At 37.2% G+C, this 21,037-nt stretch overlaps 1 protein-coding gene across 2 annotated transcripts in view; it reads left to right on the forward strand.

Annotated features, from left to right (window-relative positions):
* LARS2 (leucyl-tRNA synthetase 2, mitochondrial) overlaps positions 1–21,037 on the forward strand; it is an 84,973-nt gene that overhangs the window by 14,656 nt on the left and 49,280 nt on the right. Inside the window, exons 5-7 of one of the 2 annotated variants that reach the window (XM_080339801.1) lie at positions 4,214–4,274; positions 11,710–11,799; positions 16,230–16,373. In XM_080339801.1, the coding sequence (XP_080195927.1) occupies positions 4,214–4,274; positions 11,710–11,799; positions 16,230–16,373 (295 nt within the window). The remainder of the gene's footprint in view (positions 1–4,213; positions 4,275–11,709; positions 11,800–16,229; positions 16,374–21,037) is intronic. The other variant, XM_080339802.1, reaches the window with a different exon arrangement.

The raw sequence follows: 21,037 nt of genomic DNA on the forward strand, positions 1-21,037 counted from the left end.
CCATTATTGCTGATTATTTCTGTGAAAGTTTTGGGCTTTAAATCTCAGAATTGGGTGTTATGTTCCCCTAATAGTCTTTGAAATGATTAGAAAGTTTTAAAAGTAAACTTTAATTTCTATAAATGACTCAGAAACAAATCTTCTTAAGTGAAGCTGTTTGTTGTGCTCTGGGTGCAGTAATCTAGCTGTGATATCTTTTCAGACTTTCATCTGTTTCCTTCTTTGGTAATACTGGTTCTTTTTTTCCATGCTTCTGGTCCCTTGTTAAGATAATTGATATTATTCCAGCTAAAATATGATGACAACTGATTTCACTTAGGGAGAATGCATGAGTGCACTGCACACAAATTCTGAGTTAGTTATACTAATTTTTAAAAGATTTCTTTCATGTATGGTTTAGGTGAGAATATGTGTGAGAACCAGTCACCATATAGACACAAAAACCTGGTTTTGTTCTCTTGTGAGTCTGAAACATCACTGTGCAGTGTGTTGTGGGCTATCAATTACATTGTAGGATGGTCAGTAAATAGATGATTTCTGTCTTCCTTCAGTAATCCTGCTGGAGCTCAGCTGTAAAACAAATCTCCGTATCTGTTTTATGTGACTGCCTCAGTTTTAACTCTGTTATCTTGATCTTCACCACATAGAGGTTATCTTCATCACATAGAGGGTTACTGTGATCCTTACCTACATGATAAATGAGGACAAAGAAGTGAAGGTTGTAGTTTTGAGATGAGGCTGACATTAAGTACTTTTGACTACAAAAGGGTCAGTATTTCCCCCTCCTCTTTACTATGTGGTCCCTCCTCACCTACTATACTAGCATTGACACTGGTAGAACATCCTGTTGCACTGACCCAGCGTGCTAACTTAGAAGAAAGCAGTTCTGCCAGCTGGCTGAGTTGAATTGTCTCAACAGAAAAGCAGTGAGCACGTGGGGCAGAGAGACTGTGCCATAGCAAAGGGCTGTATCGGCTCAGCCCGTCTCATCTAAGCTGTTTGTCTGGACCATATCAAAAAGCATGTAGCAGGGCACAGCCTGACCTGATTCTCTTCTGCTTCTGTCTGTGCTCTCCTGTTTTTCTCTTGTAAAAAGGTGCATGTTATTGCATACACTGAAAGCAGTTCATCTGGTAATTACGAGATATTTTACACTGGAAGAAAATTTTGCTTTGAAAATTTTGTTAGTCTTGAAAAGAGTGATCATCTAGTTTTTAGAGTTAAATAATAATATCATAACGACAAACAGACAAGTTAGCACGTCATCATTGAGATTTATTATAATGACAGCCAAATAGGAAAATTATTTACCTACCCAAATTTTTGGATCGTGCTAAGGAAAGCAGATGGTTTATCATACCAGCAGTTTAAATTCTGACCACTGATGTAATTGCCGTCTCCTGTTTTCTTCACTGTCCCTGTCCTGAATGCTTCTCATGCCTGCAGCACGGATGACTGAACTGAACATGAAGCTGTGGTGGTGTGATAGCAACCTGATGTGTTTTAGTCATCCCTGGAGCACAGTCAGCCACCCATGTAAAAGCAGGCACACTGTAAGCATTTCAACTTAGTTGGTTCAGGAGTGAACAACCAATTTTCAGGACATCATAATTTTCTGAATAGGTGATGTAGAATGAGCTCCAATTGACTATTACATCTTACATCCTCAAAGTTAGGAAAAAAAAACCCCATAAAATGAACTGAAGACAGTATTACTTATACAAAACACACAGAAGTGTTTGTTAGTAGGAATTAGTATCGTGGAAGAAGCTTTATAAAAATACACTCAAATTTGAAATTTTTTTATTGGTACAGTTCATGGTGAGTGGGACTAATAAAAGCAGTATTACTGCAAGCATGGCTTCTCCCAGTGGAAGCTGTTAGTCCCTAAGAGAATTGAGATTAATTTCCTGGTTTACCCATACTGATGTGGCCCTGCTTACAGGCCTTTTCTAGTATATCTGGGGCTCTGCAGCTGTTACTACAGGATGCTTACCAGGTGGACAGATGATGGTAAAGCAGTGGATGTGGTCTATCTTGATTTCAGTAAAGCATATGACACAGTCTCCCACAGCATCCTTGCAGCTAAACTGAGAAAGCATGGTCTGGATGATCAGGTAGTGAGGTGGACTGCGAACTGGCTGAAGAAGCCAGAGAGTTGTGGTCAATGAGGCGGAGTCTAGCTGGAGGCCTGTATCTAGTGGAGTGCCTCAGGGGTCGATATTGGGACCAGTACTATTCAATATATTCATCAGTGACTTGGATGAGGGAATAGAGTGCACTGTCAGCAAGTTTGCTGATGACACCAAGCTGGGAGGAGTGGCTGACATGCCAGAAGGCTGTGCTGCCATCCAGCGAGACCTGGACAGGCTGGAGAGTTGGGCGGGGAAAAATTTAATGAACTATAACAAGGGCAAGTGTAGAGTCTTGCATCTGGGCAGGAGCAACCCCAGGTTCCAGTATAAGTTGGGGAACAACCTGCTGGAGAGCAATGTAGGGGAAAGGGACCTGGGGGTCCTGGTGGACAGCAGGATGACCATGAGCCAGCACTGTGCCCTTGTGACCAGGAAGGCCAATGGCATCCTGGGATGTATTAGAAGGGGGTGGCTAGTAGGTCCAGAGAGGTTCTCCTTCCCCTCTACTCTGCCCTGGTGAGACCACATCTGGAATATTGTGTCCAGTTCTGGGCCCCTCAGTTCAAGAAGGACAGAGAACTGCTGGAGAGAGTCCAGCGCAGGGCAACAAAGATGATTGAGGGAGTGGAGCATCTCCCTTATGAGGAAAGGCTGAGAGAGCTGGGTCTCTTTAGCTTGGAGAAGACCGAGGGGTGACCTCATTAATGTTTATAAATATGTAAAGGGTGAGTGTCATGAGGATGGAGCCAGGCTCTTTTCAGTAACAACCAATGATAAGACAAGGGGCAGTGGGTACGAACTGGAACACTGGAGGTTCCACTTAAATATGAGAAGAAGCTTCTTCACAGTGAGGGTAACAGAACACTGGAACAGGCTGCCCAGGGAGGTTGTGGAGTCTCCTACTCTGGAGATACTCAAAACCCACCTGGATGCCTTCCTGTGTAACCTCATCTAGGTGTTCCTGCTCCGGCGGGGGGATTGGACTAGATGATCTTTCAAGGTCCCTTCCAATCCCTAACATTCTGTGAGTCTGTGTGGTTCTGTAATACTTGCATTACACAGTTATTCAGCAGTGCAAGCTTGTTCTGGATCAGAATTAAATGCTTGGTTTCATGGCTGTCAAATTAACCACTGTGGGAGGATAGATAATACTTTATCTGACATAATGCATTTTAGTAGGAAGTTTAAAGTCCATAAGAAATTCCAAGCAATGTTAAGGTATGTGAATGAATCCACCCTGGGTTACTAGTTAATATTATGTAGTTGTGAGTATTTTTGTAAACGGTATTTAGTACATTTTCAAACTAAAGCTTTGCTGTATATCCTGATCTGTCTTATTTTACATTTGGAATATAACCCATCTGGGGCAAGGTCTAGTCCTACAGTTTGACAGTTGACTTAAGTTTATCTATGGCTGTGCTGCCACCAGAAGTTTAGGGGTTCCTTGTCACCTCTCAATATATATGTCTCCCACCACCTCCTTTGTGTTGGTTCAGCTGCTTTTGCAACCACAATATTGGTGTAATCAGCCTGTTGATCAGAGGGAAGCAAGAAAACTGGTAGGGGATTTTTGGAGAAGTTTTTATAGGGCGTGTCTTCAGTTGGATGGCTGAGCTGACTCAACTCATCCTATAGCCACACAATCACTAGAACCAAAGCAAAATACAGCCAGGATGTCATTACCTGGATAGAGCAGGATTAAACTGATTGTGGAAGTGAATCCTAGTGTATTGTGAAGATTTGAGAGTGCCCTTTTACTCAACTGCAATTAAGATAATTAAAAATAATGAGAAGTGATACTCCAGAAATGTTTCTCTCAAAATGCAGTGCCATATTTGCCTTTCAGTTATGTCCAAATCAAGAGAAGAAAAATCATTGTCTTGTACACACAGCCATTGAAACGGAACCAGAATGCACTAGGGACTTTTAAAATTATTATATTTATGACAGTTCCTTGAGTTAGTGAGATAATAGTGTTTAGAGTTTAACTTCTGCTTATGATTTCTCACTACTTTATAAGCACCTGATTTTAAATATGATCACATGATATAAATAGTTTTTAATTTTTTTTTTTTCAGTAATATTCAACACATGAGGGAACAGTTTGATGCACTAGGTCTGTCTTTTACGTGGGAAAGGGTAAGATTTTCTTTTTTAAGGGATGCTGCTTTATTGTGTTATAGAACATAGAAAAACATGGAATTTCACCATTTTATTACAAAATATATAGAAGTCTTTGAAAGCAACCAGTTTCAGTTGTTAACCTGTAAACGCTTGAAAAAAAGTGGAAAATTGAGCTTCTCTCAAGCTTCTTATCAAAATTCTCTTATTTTTGAGATACTATCATGATCTGATAATCTTAAGGTTTAGGAGAATATTTCTTTAAAGTAATTTCCATTTTGCATTCAGTTTTTTCCTCTGCCTTTTTGGCTCTTTCAAAGTAGCAATTTTCTGTCTTAGAAGTTAGGCAGTCATCCAAATAGATATTTATGAAGCAGCATGCCTTTTTATTAAGGTATATGTGTTTTGAGGAGTGTTTTTTTCAATGTGTACATTTTTATGATATACTCAAGGGTTTAAAGCTAGTAACTTGAAAGAATGGCTTGGTTATGTTATTCTAAATTTGAAGCATAAGCCCGCATTTTCGTATGTGTTAATATCATGATTGTTTTGGAAAACAGAAATTTTGTCTGAAACACTAATGCCTGAGAATCACATGTTCACCTTAAAAACCTTACCAACATAATCAGACATAAGCTAATGTCATTTTCAAGATAAAAAAGGAATTAATTTTTGAAGCAACTGTAAGGCTATTGCATTTACCAGTGAATCAAAGTCAGTCACTACCTTTATATTCTCGGCAATAACAGTTGCTTATCACCTTAATATGAAGCTGAATAGAGTGATGGAGATGCTAATCTTGGATTTTTATAGCAGTATTGTTGATCTGAAAAGGAAAAGGATTCGTTTTCTGGCAGTCTGAGACCTACCACCTGTTTTCTTTAATCTTGAAGGTGAAGTTGTTTATTTGTATGTCTTATATCTAAAAATCATATTTTGTTGTGTCATATATATGCCAAGATTTTCAGCATAAGCCTTTTTAGAAAGATTTTTGCTTTCTTGGTAGCCAAAAAGTTGCTCTGAAAATAAAAAGTTTGTTGTGGAAGGTTTACTGTACACATTTTTGACAATTATTTTCTTATATTGAAAACTGTTAGTATCTCAGAGATTTTCTGCGTGTGTAACCCACAGCAGTACTTCAAAACAGTGAAATCATATGACTAGATTGCATTATGGAACACACCAGAATTAAATGTTGCAGAGGACCTTTCAAGAAAATTGAGAAAATTTACTTCTCTATATGGTCTTTTGTTTAACCCTTCCATTCTGAAGAAGGGATGGAGAACTGGCAGTACTGAAAACTATGGCAGGAAGTATAAATGTGCAGGGGAAAGTAATTCCTCATCTCTGTGCCTGTTACTTGAGGCTTACCTTTACTTTTCTAGTAAACCATGTTTTGGTTAATGAATACTTGTGGAAAGGACTTTGATGCTGTACAACTAAGTTAATTTGAACATCTGCTTAATTAAAATAATTTAGAATGCTCTAGGGGCACTGAGTTTCTGGTTTTGAAAGTAAAGATTTTTAAAACAACTTAAAAGTGTTCCTTTAAACACAGTGAATTTTGGAATTTTCACTTCTTAGCTTATTAGTTTTGTTTTACCTAGAAAGCTTGCCTTATTAACTGGAGTAAGAGTGACCTGAATGGTCACCATTAGAAATAGGTATGTTTATTCATTGCAAAAAATTGTATGACGCCTGACGGATATCTGTATTACATGATCTCCAAATGCATGGATCCTTGAGCTAGCTGTGAAAGAACCCCCTTTGGAAGCAGCATTGTTGAGCTGTGGCAGGTGTATTTTCCAGTCTGGTAGAGGCTGCTCCTCTGTGAGGCTGAAGAGTCTTGGGCAGAGCATCTCACGCCTCAGTTGCGTCACTGCTGGGCTGGCTCAGGCATCTTTGCACAGTGATGCACCGCACTGTGCGGGTACTTGTCTTAAAAGTGAGCTCTTTCGGATCAGCAATATATTTTTTTTAATTATTCTGTACTTGTGTGGCACTAAATCAGTGGCTTGCGAAATACTGTGGCAATGCAAACAAACCCACTAGTATGAGGCCTATGTAAAATGCAAGAAATACACTTTCTACATGGGCTAGTCTAATTAACCAAGACTATTGTACAAAACAGGAGTTTGGTTTTAATTTCATTTCATTGGTGTTTCTTAAATGCGCTGCTTCATTGTGCTAGAGCATAATACCTAGCAAATATGTACTGGAAGCAACCCATTCCTGTACCTGAGATCCCTATTTTAGTGTGCAGTGAATTGCCTTTTTAAAGTGCAAATCTTTTATGTTAACTGTCTCTGTCCTCTGTGGCCAGCTTAGAATATATGCCGAGATGATATGAAGGAAACTTAAGTAAATTTTACCATTTTACAAATGTTAAGGAAAAAAAAAAGTGTGAAATCAATAAAAAGTACATTTGAACACCTTGTTCATGTAGCTATGCTGAAGAAGCTAACTGCTTATAAAGTCATGTCTGGTGTTCAAAAAAGTCCTGTCCAGGAATATGAAGACTAGTTGTAGTTTCATTGCTTGCTAAAATTATTATGAACAAATCCCAGTGCACCTGAAATACTAGAAGTTTCCTTTTATTCATCTGGGTTTTTTTCATTCTTCTCTTTGTCTTACAAATCAAAATGCAACAGTGTTTTTGTGTTGTAGCAGTCAGTGAAATTACTTAACCAGTAAGGTACCACAGATAAGGCATTATTAAAAGCTAATTAGGTTATTTCAGAAAGCGAGTTTACAAAGACACTTGAAAATTATTCTCCTAAACAGAAAATGTAAGCAAACTAAAAATGAAATTAAATACATAAAATAGCTCTGTAAGTACTTTGCTTTAGAGTAGTTTTGAATATTAATAGTGATCTGATATTTTTTCCCTGAAACATGTAGGTATTTTAAGTGCCTCAAGTACTAAATGTTATGTTTTTAAATCGCTTTGAAAATGGTGTGATTTGGGAGAGAGATTTTTAAAAAATAATGAATGAGAGAACATTTATATTCTGAACATTTATGTTTGTTAGATCCAGGGTTGAAAAGCTGCAGTTTGAGGATGTAAGAAATGCCTCTGAAATACATGAAAAACACCTAGAAAATAAAACCCATTTTAGTTATGTTTTGATTTTAAGATAATAACAATTTAGGCATTCCTAGTGATCAAATTTCTCCAAAATACCATTCCAGACAGCATAGCAAACTGCCTACCACTTACTTAAACATTATTTTCAGGGGAATTAGGCAATCTAATTTTCAAATATTCATATAATCAGCAACAAGGGATGGAGACTGTATAATATTTTTCTTTTCTTTTGCTCAAGAGTGCCATCAGACTGAATGCATGTTCCCAGCAAGCCATCAGTTCACCACTGTATTATGATATCAATCTGTAACTTTCTTGTAGGAGGTGGCTCATACTGCCAACATTTTTTAGCCTTTTCAGTTCATGCATGCCAAGTAACAAATTTTTTTGCCTGAGAGTAATGTTCCCCTTCTGCTCTCTACATTAAAAAAGTGAAATATTTGCTAGATTTTCTTTGTGCAGATATTTTTCTGTTTACTGTGGAAGTTGTCGTTCTTGTGCACTGCCAGAGCATGCATGAAGCTGTAGCAGTGGCTAAAGCATTACCTATTAAATTCTCTTTTATCCACGTATCACTGATAATCAGGCACCCTACTTGTAATTAAATAAAAAGGAAATTGTTGATACAAGGCTACTTTCTTCCAGGAAAGACATTCAAGCTCCAAAATGTAGGCACTGCATGACGTTTGTATTTGCAGCTAATAAAGCATGAAACTAAGGGCCTTTGAAATACAAATATTCCAATGAATTTAGAAATGTAGCTTGGGCTAGCTCTAACCCTCTCAAAATCAAATAATTATACTTCCAGATGAGGTGATACATGCCCTTTAATACCAAAATAGGCAAATAATAGATATAAGACTTTTTAATCTTCCCAAGTAGATTTGGAAAAAACACGTTCAGACTTTTTCTCCTTATTGCCTTTTTAATAAGTATCAAGTGCAACATGGCAGTCTTCAGGCTAGCGTAAGACTGTGCTAGAAATAAAATTATTAGTAATAAACTAGGAAATTACTTCTCTCTAGTGTAGTTAAATGTTATTCACAAAGCCTCTTGGATCTTACAACGAATGAACACTTTCATGCAGCCTGTAAATGTTACTTTTATTAAAAACAAACAAACAAAACCAACCATGAAAGTAGCTTGAAAAAATGCTTGAAAAAATGCCACCAACAACACACAGAAAACAGTTTTAGCTTCAGAGCTACATAATAGAAAGTTGTAAGAATGGAACAGATTTATAACAAATGATGAATTATAAAACAAGGCATTTGAAAATTAGTTTTTCCTTTATTAATGACTAAAATCTTCCATCCAGTTTGTTTGTTTGTGGTTTTTTGTTTGTTTTGTTTTGTTTATCCAGGATTCTTTACAGTTGGTTTTTCCATGTTTTTGCTAACTGGAATTTTTTTAATCAGATTTTTTAATAATGAACAGCACTTTAACCTTAAGGTGGACCAGTTGCTTCCCAAGTAGCACTGCTCTCTTATCTAAACTGTAATGCCACTATTTAGTCTGTAACTGAGAATTTCTTTGCAGAAATAACTAAGATACTAACCCCTCCATCATGCTATTTGTAAGGAACAGATTGCTGTGCTGTGATAAAGGGATTAAGCAGGATAGCTTTTGGTAAGAATAGGCATCTTTCATATACCTTGGCTATATCTGCTTATTTTTAAAAGCAGACCACTTTTAAAGGTCATTTGTTTTAATTGTTTTAATGAATGTCATTCCTGTAGGAATAAGGAGCAGTAACAGTAACTGATGATGAGGATGCATTACGGTGACAGTTTTAACTAGCAAGCTGACAAAAGAAAAGGGAAAATGCTTGGGGGGGTTGGGGGAGAGAGAGATGCTGTTCCTCTCATTTCATATTACCTTCTGGAATGCTGGGGTGATGGGTTATCACTGAATCCTTCACAGAGCACTGAAAAGCACATGCAGTGGACAGCTGAGCAGAGTATTTCATATTTGTAAAAAGAGTTCTCATTTTTAGCATACATTTTATCTTTGGAGAAAATATGCCAATATCCTGTTTATATATTTTCGCCGAACTGCTTTATGATGTGTGGTTCTGTATATGCACTGATATGCTAGTGCTCAGCTCACAAATGAGAAGCAGAAAAGTTATTCTTTTTGACAGGGTGGAAGGGGCTCTGTTGTGCTCTTTCGCAAGCCCTTTTATAAACCCTTTTCTGTATTTCTGAATTAAGTCGGTTTTGTTAATGCACTGCGAATCTATGCCATGCTCATGAAGTATAAATAGAAACATTAACATTCACCTTAATTTAAGCATGATAGCAGCCTAATAGAAACTTTAGTTTAGACTGAGAAATGTCATCTCTTTTTGTTTCAGTTGACACATATCTGCTGTTTGGGACCAGTAGGACAAATCTCAGTCCATTTTAGTATTTTTATTTGACAACTCATTCCATTTGCCTTAACCTGTTTGCCTGTTGATCACATAATCTTATATTAGACCAAAAGGGATTGTCTCTCTTCTTTTGTGTCTGTCATATTACAGTGATGAAGCTCTGTTGCCTGTAGTGGCATCACACTGGCAGAACTCCACATTGTGGAGAAGAAGGGACAAGGAAAGAAAGAAAGAGAGAAAAAATAATTAAAAAAAAAAATAAATCGATAGTGTTTAGTTGGAAAGATGAAAATCAGACTTTTTATTAAGTGTTTTTTTTTCCATGCAGTGCACAGGAATTTAATCAAGCAACTGTTTTGCATTACTAAGACTTCACATGCTGTGCTGAAAACTTGCCATTAAATGTCTCCTTCTGGTCTTGAAAGCCTCTTATACGCACTTCTGAGACGTATCTATTCAAAGGTCATATTAATTGTTCAAAGCAATGTTTCAGCACTGGAATATAAAGTTGTAGAAAAAGAATAAGATTTTTATGCTAGAGTCTTTCAGATGTCATTGGAGTAGCAGATGGTATTGCTGATGTCGTGTGTAGTGGAAAGCCTAGATGATAGGAAAGCCTGGGTGAAAGACATTTCACGTTTTGATGTATTTCAGGTAGCTGGTAACTATTTGCAAAAGGAACAAATTTTTTCAGGGGTTTGCTGTCAGCCCTGTAACTGTATAATCATGAAAAGTTCTTGTTGATTTGAAGTTCATGTCGGAGTCATCTTCCACTTCAATAAGTTCAGATGTGGTCAGACAAAGTTTGTAGAAATGTGCAAGTTAAACAGGAAAGCAGCTGAGGAGGGAAATGGAATCTGTTTATTGTTACATATTTATATTGTAATTAGAGCTTTAATACTGAATTACACAGTTTTCACTTTGGCCAGACTTTATAATATGTGACTGAAAGTGTATGTGTATTTATTGTGCCTGTAAAACACAATGTTCACGTAGAGAAAATTGAGTAATCATGTAATCCTGTAGTCCTCTACATATTGAAATGTTTATTTGAAATGCAGATTATTTTTTTTTTAAGAACAAACATGTAAAATATGGAACTTTGTAAGCAGGTGATAAGTTGTTTTTAATTATTAGAGTCCACTAAAAACTTTTAAAATGTTTGCAAGTTTCAAAAAAATGATCCACTATATTGTTATCTGCTGTTCTCCTAACTCCCATACCTTGTTCTTATGTTGTTTATTTTTATCTGTATGTATTTCCTTCTCAACAGTCCCCCATTTGTGACTTCTTTCACAACTCTTTTTCTCCACACGTTAACCCAGAGCATTCTCCTACCTTGAGCTGACCTGCCTTTTGAAACAGTTGCTTATTTGACCTTTGATTGCATTATATCCTTTGCAGGTCTTTCCTCATGAAGTTTAGGGTCTTTACCCCATATTCCTTACTGTCTACCCCCCACGCTCTATCTGCCAACAGCTTCGGTTGCTCAGTGGTGTTCTGCTGTCTGTCCATCTCTGCTTCAGCTGTAGGCTCCTCTGGTCTGCCTGCTTCTCAGCAGCCAGCTCCCTGCTGCCTTGCAACACTCGACAGCCTCTGCTCCTGCTTTTCATTGCTGAGCAACAGAGGAAAAGGCAACCTGGCCAAGATGACTTCTTTGATAGAGTTCTGCTTTCTTCTAATTTGGCTCTTTCCCTGGGTCATTTCCATTCATCTTCTGTTCTTATGTCTATCAGTATTGATTTTACAGGGCTTTTATATTCCATGTTAACAGGAAAGCTTTTCTTTGCACATCAAACCCACACAAAGCCCATGTTCTCTGTTTTCATGTATTGGTGAATATCCCTCATTCTAAACATTACCAAAAATTACATTTATGTTTTCTCTGTGGCATATATTATACATGCCTGAGTTAATTGTTTTAAGTTAAGACACCATAAGAAAATACTAAGAATAGCTTTAGGAATTCTTATTTTCTTTCATTTCTGCAGGAAATAATGACTTGCTTACCAGAGTACTACAAATGGACCCAATATCTCTTTCTTAAGCTTTTTGAAGCTGGGCTAGTGTATCAAAAAGAGGTAGGTACAAACTTTGACCTTTAATACTCTGCAAGTGCACTAACTCAAGTCACTCATTATGTCAGTGGCACATTTCTGGATCATCCATTCACATTCATTAAGTGGATGGGTATTTATTGTGCTCTATTGGTCTTAAATCACTGCAAAATGTAATGAACTTTTTCTATAACTGAATTTTATATATAGTTAAATTTTATATGTAACTAACTAACATGAATGGATATTGTAGCAAGTCAAATCAGAAAGGCTTATTGTCAGTGATTTTCATTGAAGTGCAGGATCAGAATATAGCTGCTATTAGTTTACTTCATAGCTTTAATATAGAATTTTCTTGCTCTTAACTTTCCTCTCATGAAAACATGTAAGATAATGTGATCATGAGGAGTCTCTTCAGCAACAAGATCACTTAACTGTGTAACATAACATAACATAGCATAAGATAGTTGAAGATTATGTGCCTAACCATCCAGTTCTTGGACGCTGTTTGTGATCTCTAAAATACTACAGAAATATTAGATGCTATAAGACTATCACAGCTGCTTTTCTATTAGAGTACATTAAGAAAATATAGACCTTATCATATATTGTAAATAATGTATATCAGGCTATCTGAAAAGGGAAGGATTCAGTTAACTTCGTAAGCAGGAGGTAAAACAAAGATGTTAAGTGAGCATTCCAAAGAACTCTCTGTATAGCCAGAGCAATGCAGTTCCAAAATACCTGAACACCTGCACCTAAACAAAGCTGCAATTTACAGAATCACAGAATCACAGAATCGACTGGGTTGGAAAAGACCTCAGAGATCATCGAGTCCAACCCTTGTTGGACTCGATGTGAATGTTTCTAGCTTAAAATGGAAACTAAGATTTCTTAAATATGCTTTGATATTTCATTTGTATTTTATAGAAACCAGGAAACCCCATAGGATGTAATTAGGGATGAACTCTAATTATTCTCTGAACCCAGAGGAAGAGTTTGATGGTGAAAGGTGGCATTTGGAATGGCAGGGTGTTACTGAGCTGCTTCTGTTTCCATAGGCAAGATGTATTCAGAGACCTCAAACAACAGCCAGCAAAAAGATTCAATATTTGATATGTCCTAATATTCTGGGTTTGGGGAGTGGAGGGGGGGTGGGTAGGGAGTGGTTATGATTTTTTTTCCTGTGATTATTTTCTGTATTTGTAATAAATAAATAGAACCCTTAGCTTTGCCATACAAACTTATTTTTATCTGTGATTTTGCTTGACAAGTGATCCCAGGTGAATCTGAAAAGCACAAGGCTTGCTATTTTGTTAGAAGCAGTAATGATATACAAAACAAATTTTGCATGCAGCATCACAGTACTATGGGATCCTGGAGGTGTTTGGGTGCCAGTGATTGCATCTGCTTCTCTCTTAGAAGTCAAGGATCAGTTTGAGGACTTAAATCAGCATCTGTCAACCTGTAGGGGATGTAATCTCTGATGGATATAAACCGGTTACTTTTTGGCAGGAAACAGATGGCAGAGATAGCCCATAACCTGGGGTCCCTTCAAACAGTCATGTGTAATTAAAGCATATATTTATCCCATGTCTTCAGCCTACCTGCAGTATATATTGGGCAGTACTTTTGCACAGCTTGAAGTCTCCTGTCTTACAATTTCATTTTGGGTATGAGGAGATGATTCATAGTCTTACAGTGGTGAGAAGAGTAATATATGTAGAGTGTTAGTCTAGTTGATGCTCTGTTCCAGGAGTGTGTCTGGCCAGAAATTACCCTGGTAGGGAGACACAGACTCAGTATGTCCTGGAGCTGAAATTAGTGAGAATTAACGATGTCTGTCTGGGTGCTGCAGCATCCCTAGAGGACATCTTTATTCACAGTAGCAAAATCCTCTCTCTTCTTCCTGCAATACTGATCTAGTTAATGTACTGTAGAGGTTATTGACCTGGCCAGTTGTGGGTGTCTTATTTAGATTGAGATTAATTTCTATCTAAACTCTCTTGATTATTTTTATTAGGTATCTGTAGACTGTAGTGGAACTATAGACACCAAACCTGGAGATAGATACTTACACTTAGATACCTGAAGTTAGATGTGATGGGTCCTGTCTTAAAGGCATATGATTTACATTGTTGTAGTGAGGAGATCTAACTAACTTGTGGTGTCTATACACTTTTGTGCTGAGCTCTCTTTGTGTAGATGACATTTAGCAGCTTCCTGGGGCCGTAGTTTCAGAGGCTGTCATTGTCAAGAAGTTACCTCTGTGAGATACAAGTAGGAGCTAAGGATTTAATTTATTATCCACATTCTGGATATTAGTCAAAAGTCTGTGAAAGAAGGAGGAACAAACCGCAACTCGAAAAATTCACAGACAAGAACTTTCAGCTGCAGATTTCTTAAATGCATATTTGCTCTGGTTTGCATTCATTGTTTGTAACAGGAAGATTTATCTAAATAAACAAAGAATGTTATGCTAAATAATTATACTCACATAGATCAGTTTAGTTACCTTCTGAAATTTGAATCATAAATATGGTCCAATATCATCAAAAGAGAAACAGTATTTTTTCTCAACTTTGAGCCATAGCTAATTTAATACAAGCATACACTAATACTGCTTTATGCAGCTGGAATTTTATTGTTTCTTAATATTATCAGACATATCTCTCTCTAACTGTTATTTTAACTTTGTAGTGATGCAGGTTTTTTTCAGAACATTTAAAAGATAATTACTTCAGAGCCAACTTCAAAATGTGTTGTATCATTACTGAAGAAGTTGTGTATTCTGAAAGTTTAGAAAATAGATCTGCAATAGTTGAATATATTGATTGCTTTTAGTTTCCCAGTGAATTTTCAGAAGCCTTTTAGAAAAACCAGTGTGGTGTTATTGGTAGGTAACAAATAAAATGTAGGCAAACAAAAAACATTCAGTTCCAGTGTCACACTGAATTCACACAAGCTTCATTTGAAAGGGAGTTGTTTTTCATCAAAGAATGACTTTCATTCATTATATACAATAAATGTGGTATAAATCAATGTAGGTAATCAGACTTTGTCCATGCACACAGACATACCACACACTGGTAACAAAACCAGTGTCAGTATTACTAAGGAAGAAGATCAATGCATCTGCCTTTCTGCTGTCCTCGCTGTAAGATTTGTAAAATGGTTGTGATATTTACTATTTCTAAGAATATATAGCCTATTTAAAACTAAACAACATCAGTTGTTTGGAGACTGGGGCATTTCAGAAGGTGATCAGTGATAGATAAAATGTAAAGTGAGTAACAGGAGGACAGTGATTAGTTTTTAGATTGAGATACTAAGTCCTCCCCATACCCGGAGAATGCATTTCAATTTTTGAAATGATGTTTAATGTTGTTGTGGTTCAACCCAGCTAAACACCACACACAGGCATTTGTTCACTCCCCACCCCCGACAGGCTGAAAAGTCCTGGACTTGGTATAAACATTACTTAGCAACAACCAAAACATCCCTGTATTATCAATGTTTTTCTCATACTGAATCCAAAATGCAGTACTATACCATCTACTAGGAAGAAAATTAACTCTGTCCCACCTGAACACTATAGAGCTGGATCTACTGTTCTTTCAATCAGGCTGATTCAACTTTGATTTGGCTTGAATACTAAATAACACTCATGAAATGGATTACTCTATTGCTTTTTTTCTTTTTGGAATGACTCTCTAGATTCTTTTGTGGACTTATATTGTTTATGAAAACTGATGAGCTAAATTGTTCAATTCTGGGTGAGAGGGGATGAATTTGATTATTTATGTTTTTTTTTTACTTTCTCCCCAGTATGTTATGTCTGGTATGTCAATTAGCCCCTCAAAAGCAAGGTTTGTAGAGTTGAACACCAACATTTATGTCACTTTAAATCTTCTCTAATGTATTTGTGTTGATAAGGAAAAATGATTCCAAAAGCAATTCACACAGTTGACAATCTATATGCAGAAATGTCAAGTATTTTACTTGAAATGTAGTTGACCACTGTAATACTTCTTTGTGATTCTGTCCCCCGAAGTTGGAGATCCTTGGTTATCCATCCCCCTCAGTCCGACTCAACCCTTTTGAACATAGTGGTGGACAAGCTTTTAACCATCGGATTGTGTAGTTTGCCATATAGTCAGTTGGAAGATGTACCTATTTAATATTATAATAAATGTCAGCCTGTACAGTTGGCATAATCAATCAAGGCAAATGCTCCCAACCACATTCTTCAGGTTTTTGAGTTCTGAGAAAATGAGTATCCAAAACACCTTCAATAGAGTCCATGCCACTGGTTCAAATGAGTGTCATCAAAATGTAGAAAACTCAGGGGCCCAGGGAATGTTTCTGGGTAATTCTTTTGGTGTCTGAAAAGTAAGATTCTGATTTTGAAATAGCTGCTGAAAATATTTTTTTTTTCCTGAAACTTTTTCTAGGCTTTGGTTAATTGGGATCCAGTGGATCAGACTGTTCTAGCTAACGAACAAGTGGATGACAATGGTTGCTCATGGCGTTCAGGAGCTAAAGTGGAACAGAAGTACCTCAAACAGTGGTTTATCAAAACCACTGCTTATGCAAAGGTATGAGAATACAGTTTTTGGAAACTTTGATAGCACTTAAAAGAGGCAACTTTTCATCCAGAAATAATCATCAAGCTGAATGTGGTCTTTTATGTATGCATGTTTGTGTAATACATAATAAGATAATAATATACGTGATCTACACCTGTGTATGTGTGCATGTAAGAAGCTGTTATAGAAGTGAAAAGAAAGACTTTGGGAATAAGAATTTAAGTATTTAGTGTGGGATTAACATTTGAAGAAATTTAAAAGCATAAATTAGAGGTGAATTAATGAATTCTGCATCATATTTTGAGTGTACAGTTATGCAATCTTTTGAACTAAAAACTTGTTTGTCTGTCGACCTGTTGGACTAACAGGCATGAGTATAAGCAGTGGAGTACATTCTCTCACCTAGCATTCATTTCAACATGTGTCTGAAATGGACATTCTTTATGATTAACCGTTCTTTACTGAAGATTCATCTGGATCTTCGATTCTACTTCATGTTCTAGTGTGTTTGACTATCTCCAACTTTAAAAATATTTTCAAGTTATTTAGACATCTTTTTTTGTTATAAGCTCAAATTTTGATTGGGATGGGAGAACATAGCTTCCACAACTAGGAGTTCTTCAACAAAATTGTATTGGCTTTATGCTTTCTAAAATTAAAGGATAGAATTCCTGTTTTTTTCTGAGTGATTTTTTTTTTATTCCATCCAAGTGCTCTGCATATTTGGACTTCAAATACAGATTGAGAAAATTATTCCAAATAAAATATTAAAAATTCATCTTTGACCCTCCTTCTGAGCCTCAGACTTAGAAAACCAAATTTCCACCATCATGCAGGGAGAAAAATTCCAGGTCTCACTCTAGGTTTCACTCTAGGACAATAAAGAGAAAAGCCTTAGATATCACAGAATCACAGAATGTTAGGGATTGGAAGGGACTTCAAAAGATCATCTAGTCCTGTCTCACGCTTTAATTCCTCTTATTTAAAGACAATAATTGAGATGCATGTTTTCTGATTTCGCTGCCTGTTCTCACAGTAAGGAGGGAACATTTGCTAGAGCTGAAGGAAATATCGAGCATGTCTGCATGATCACAAAATGATCACAACCTTCTGAGCTTTTTCTTGGTGCTCTTGTCACCAGATGTCATAATGACCGTTGGGATATTTCAGGGTCTTCCCCAACTCACTGTTTCTCTCAGTTTGAGGCTCAAGATTCACTAGAGTTTCTACCTTTACTAATACACCTTTTGTCTATTGTCTGTTGTTATAGAGGTTATAGGAAATAATGACTGGTACTTCTGGGCGGTATCCATGCTTGCAGCAAATCACTGTTCATTCATCTCCCTCTAAAAGGAGTGAATCAGCCTTGAAGTTTTACTCATGAAGACCAGAAGACAAAACTGAGGAGCTTTTCAGTAACCTTGAAAACACCCTTGACTCATGGTATTATTACATCTTGGTCAATATCCACCCTTCTCTAGGGAGTAGGATTAATCTTTGTCTTTAGTCCCTGTCATGTAATTACAGGAAAGGCATCAGCTCTTGAGGTCTCCCACTTGTCATTCTCCATTAAGTCGGCTCAGTTGATGTCAAGAAGGAACTTGTGCCTTCACAACAACCCCTCATCTTCCCCCCGAAAGTTGTCACCTCAAGAAACTGCCACATCGCCTACCTGCATGAAGGACAAAAGTGCAAATGACCCTTGTTCCTTAACATCTTAATGGCACCATGAAGGAGAGCTTCTTGTACTTTTTGTTTGGGGATATTCATTTATACCAACCTCTACAAAACCTTTAAGCATTACTACAGAGGACGATTGGGTACTCTACAGATCTCTGTAAAAGCTTCCCTATAGTTTGTTCTGTACTTGATTGACATCATAGGGTCTGTGCTAGCTGATACAACCAGGCTGATAAATTATGCCATATTGCTCCCAGCTCAAGTGCTTTGGCAAGCATTGCCTTCAAGTGCTCCCACTTCTTGTATAGTGACAGATGCTACCAAGCATCAGCAGGTGGTTTGGATTTTCCTTTTTACTCACCCTCCACTCACTCCTGATTTTGTTGCTGTGGTTCTGGCACATTTTAGAGAGTCTCACTCTGCTTCTTTTGGCAAGGGCTTTAAACATTTGGTTGTAGAGGGGCAAAAAATAACTTTTTTTTTTTCCCCAGCATTCAAATAAGAGTAGCAGATCACCTCTGCTATTCCAAATCCACTATCTGATATTAGATGGATTTCATGCTTTGGAAAATTAAGACAAATAAATGCCCTTTTTTGGTACTTAATTTTTTCTTTCCAGGTGCAAGAGGCTGGATAACATAGTATGTTATGTCTTACTTTCTGAAGAAGACTGTCTTGGCCATACAGCTCTGAATGGTCAATGAACTGCAAGCCACAATTGGAGATTGTCCTTCAGAGGGAGACAGTCTCTGAGCCAACTCTGGCCCAAGTACTTGAATCTCTTAGAGACTATGTGCCCACACTGGCACAACCAGGAAGCTTCACAAAAGCATTTTGACAGATGCCAAATTAAAACTTTGGCTCCTGTTTCTGAATATCTTGATGAACTATCCTTGAAACTCAACTGTGTAAACATTTCTTTATTCCTTACAGTAGTCATTTCAGTACTTTTCAAGGAATGGTAAGAGACATGAGTCCTTCCTTCTCTATCTGTTTCTTTTGTAAACTTTTTTTTTTGATCCAGGCTGTTTACAGTTGATCTGAATCCATGTTGTCCTAAATAACATAGTGTTGAACACCATGATTACAGCAGTCACTCTTCCTAGCCTATTCCTCAAGCCTTCTTCCCCACCTCTTTTCAAAAGTCCTTGCTAGACCAGGCTTTATTGAGAGACGTTCATTTAGCTTTTTCATTTACAGAGCATCTTGGAGCAGAGGGTCCAAATTTTACAGACTAGTCCTAATTGGTGTGGAGGATAGGGGCATCTCTTTAAGAAGCCAAAGATTTTTAATCACTAATATGATTTTAGGATGATAACATTAGTGGTGCAAATAACTTCACTTCAGCAAGGGGGATTATGTCATGTCTCATGATCTTTAATACACCCATTTCCATAAAGAGATTTTCCTGGCTTACATCGTGGACCAGAACCACTACCAGCAAAACTTCCTTTTCTCAAAAGTCTTTGCTGTTCAGACACTTCAGATATCAGTGCTTCTAATGATAAATTAGTACAACAATTAGATTTGTTATTTATATTACTTCCCTTTTTCGGTTGTTTGGGGCTTGCCATGAATGTGCGTGTAGTACCTTCTCTGCAGTTATTTTCAGGCACCTGAAGGCTCAGGATGCTACCACAGTAGAGAACACTTTTATTCAAGCTAGGCTTAGATGGTGGAGATTATTTATGATACTCCCTATGCCACATTCCTTTAAATGGGAAATCTGGGATGACATTATAAAGACTGTCTTTAATGGCACTGAGGATTTCAAATCTATGGTCAACATTTTTTGTGATAAGAAAGCAACAGAAATAGAACTTTACTCTTCCAGACCTTGTCTGACACTGAGGTCTTTATTCCCCATTTCTGAGTCAATTGCCCATTGAACATTTTTGTCTACTTCTGCTTCTTTTGAAGGTGTCCAGAAAGTTAAGGCAAGATGGTGCCAGATTGGTGTGGTCAAAATAATTCTGATCTGAAGACATATGTTTTCTGTCACTATAGAGCAGCTTTTAGGTCTTTGAGCCATACTGCCAGAATTCGTATCAGAACTCACCTGGCCCTCTGTTTCCTATATCCCACAGCTTGCACAAGTTCATGGGTACAGAGCAGATTTATTCGTTCCTTGTGTGAGATGTTCTTCCTATGATAAGTTTGGGAAAAGGTAGAGAGCCAGGTGGATCAGGATCTCAGTGAGTTGTATGGCTGGATTTCTTTCATCCACTAAACTTTCGCTACTTTTTAATTCAAAATTAAAAAATGGGAGGCACTAAGGTATTGTCTGATATTAAGTTAATTCTTGAACCTTTTGGGGAAAGATTTGTAATTTTTTCCCACTTTGGGTACTTTTAGATTTACAGGGTTAATATTCTTTAAGTATGTTCTACTCCCACTCAGCTTTCTCCAGAGAGGCCTTTATCCAGTTCTGGTATCTCATGGGGGAAGCCATTTGATTTTGGTCACCTTTTGCTTGCACCTTCAGCGGTCACTTACTTCTTCTCAAAAGTTTACAGAAAATCAAGACCAAATATCAGAGAGCTCTACCTTCTGTGCCCTTTTTCTGCAACAAGACTCTCTGCAAATATATTTCCTATTCTTCCAGAAGTTAAGTTGAGAGAGTTGGAAAGCATGTTGAAAAAAAGCTTTATTTCTGGTAACTAACTCCTTTCCTGTGTGGCTTAGAGGAAAATGTAAGTTTTTATTTCATAACCGTGGTTCATAGGCAAGGTTCCATTTAAAATACATCAATGAATTTGCCATCCCTTAATTCTTCATGCAAATTACCAGCTAGCAATAATCCACAAATTATTTTATTGTAACTGTTCAACATATTTATACTGCATATCAATGATCTTTCTAGACACCTGTGTTCCTCACTTTCACCCATTTGTCATTTTATGTTTTCTCCTGCATACTCTATTCTTTAGATTTCTGTTGTGTCCAGAGGAATCATCTGTGGATTTGCTTTGATTTCTTTATTGTTACTGCAC

The sequence above is a fragment of the Nesoenas mayeri genome, assembly GCF_963082525.1.
Source record: "Nesoenas mayeri genome assembly, chromosome: 2".
Taxonomy (NCBI): Eukaryota; Metazoa; Chordata; class Aves; order Columbiformes; family Columbidae; genus Nesoenas; species Nesoenas mayeri.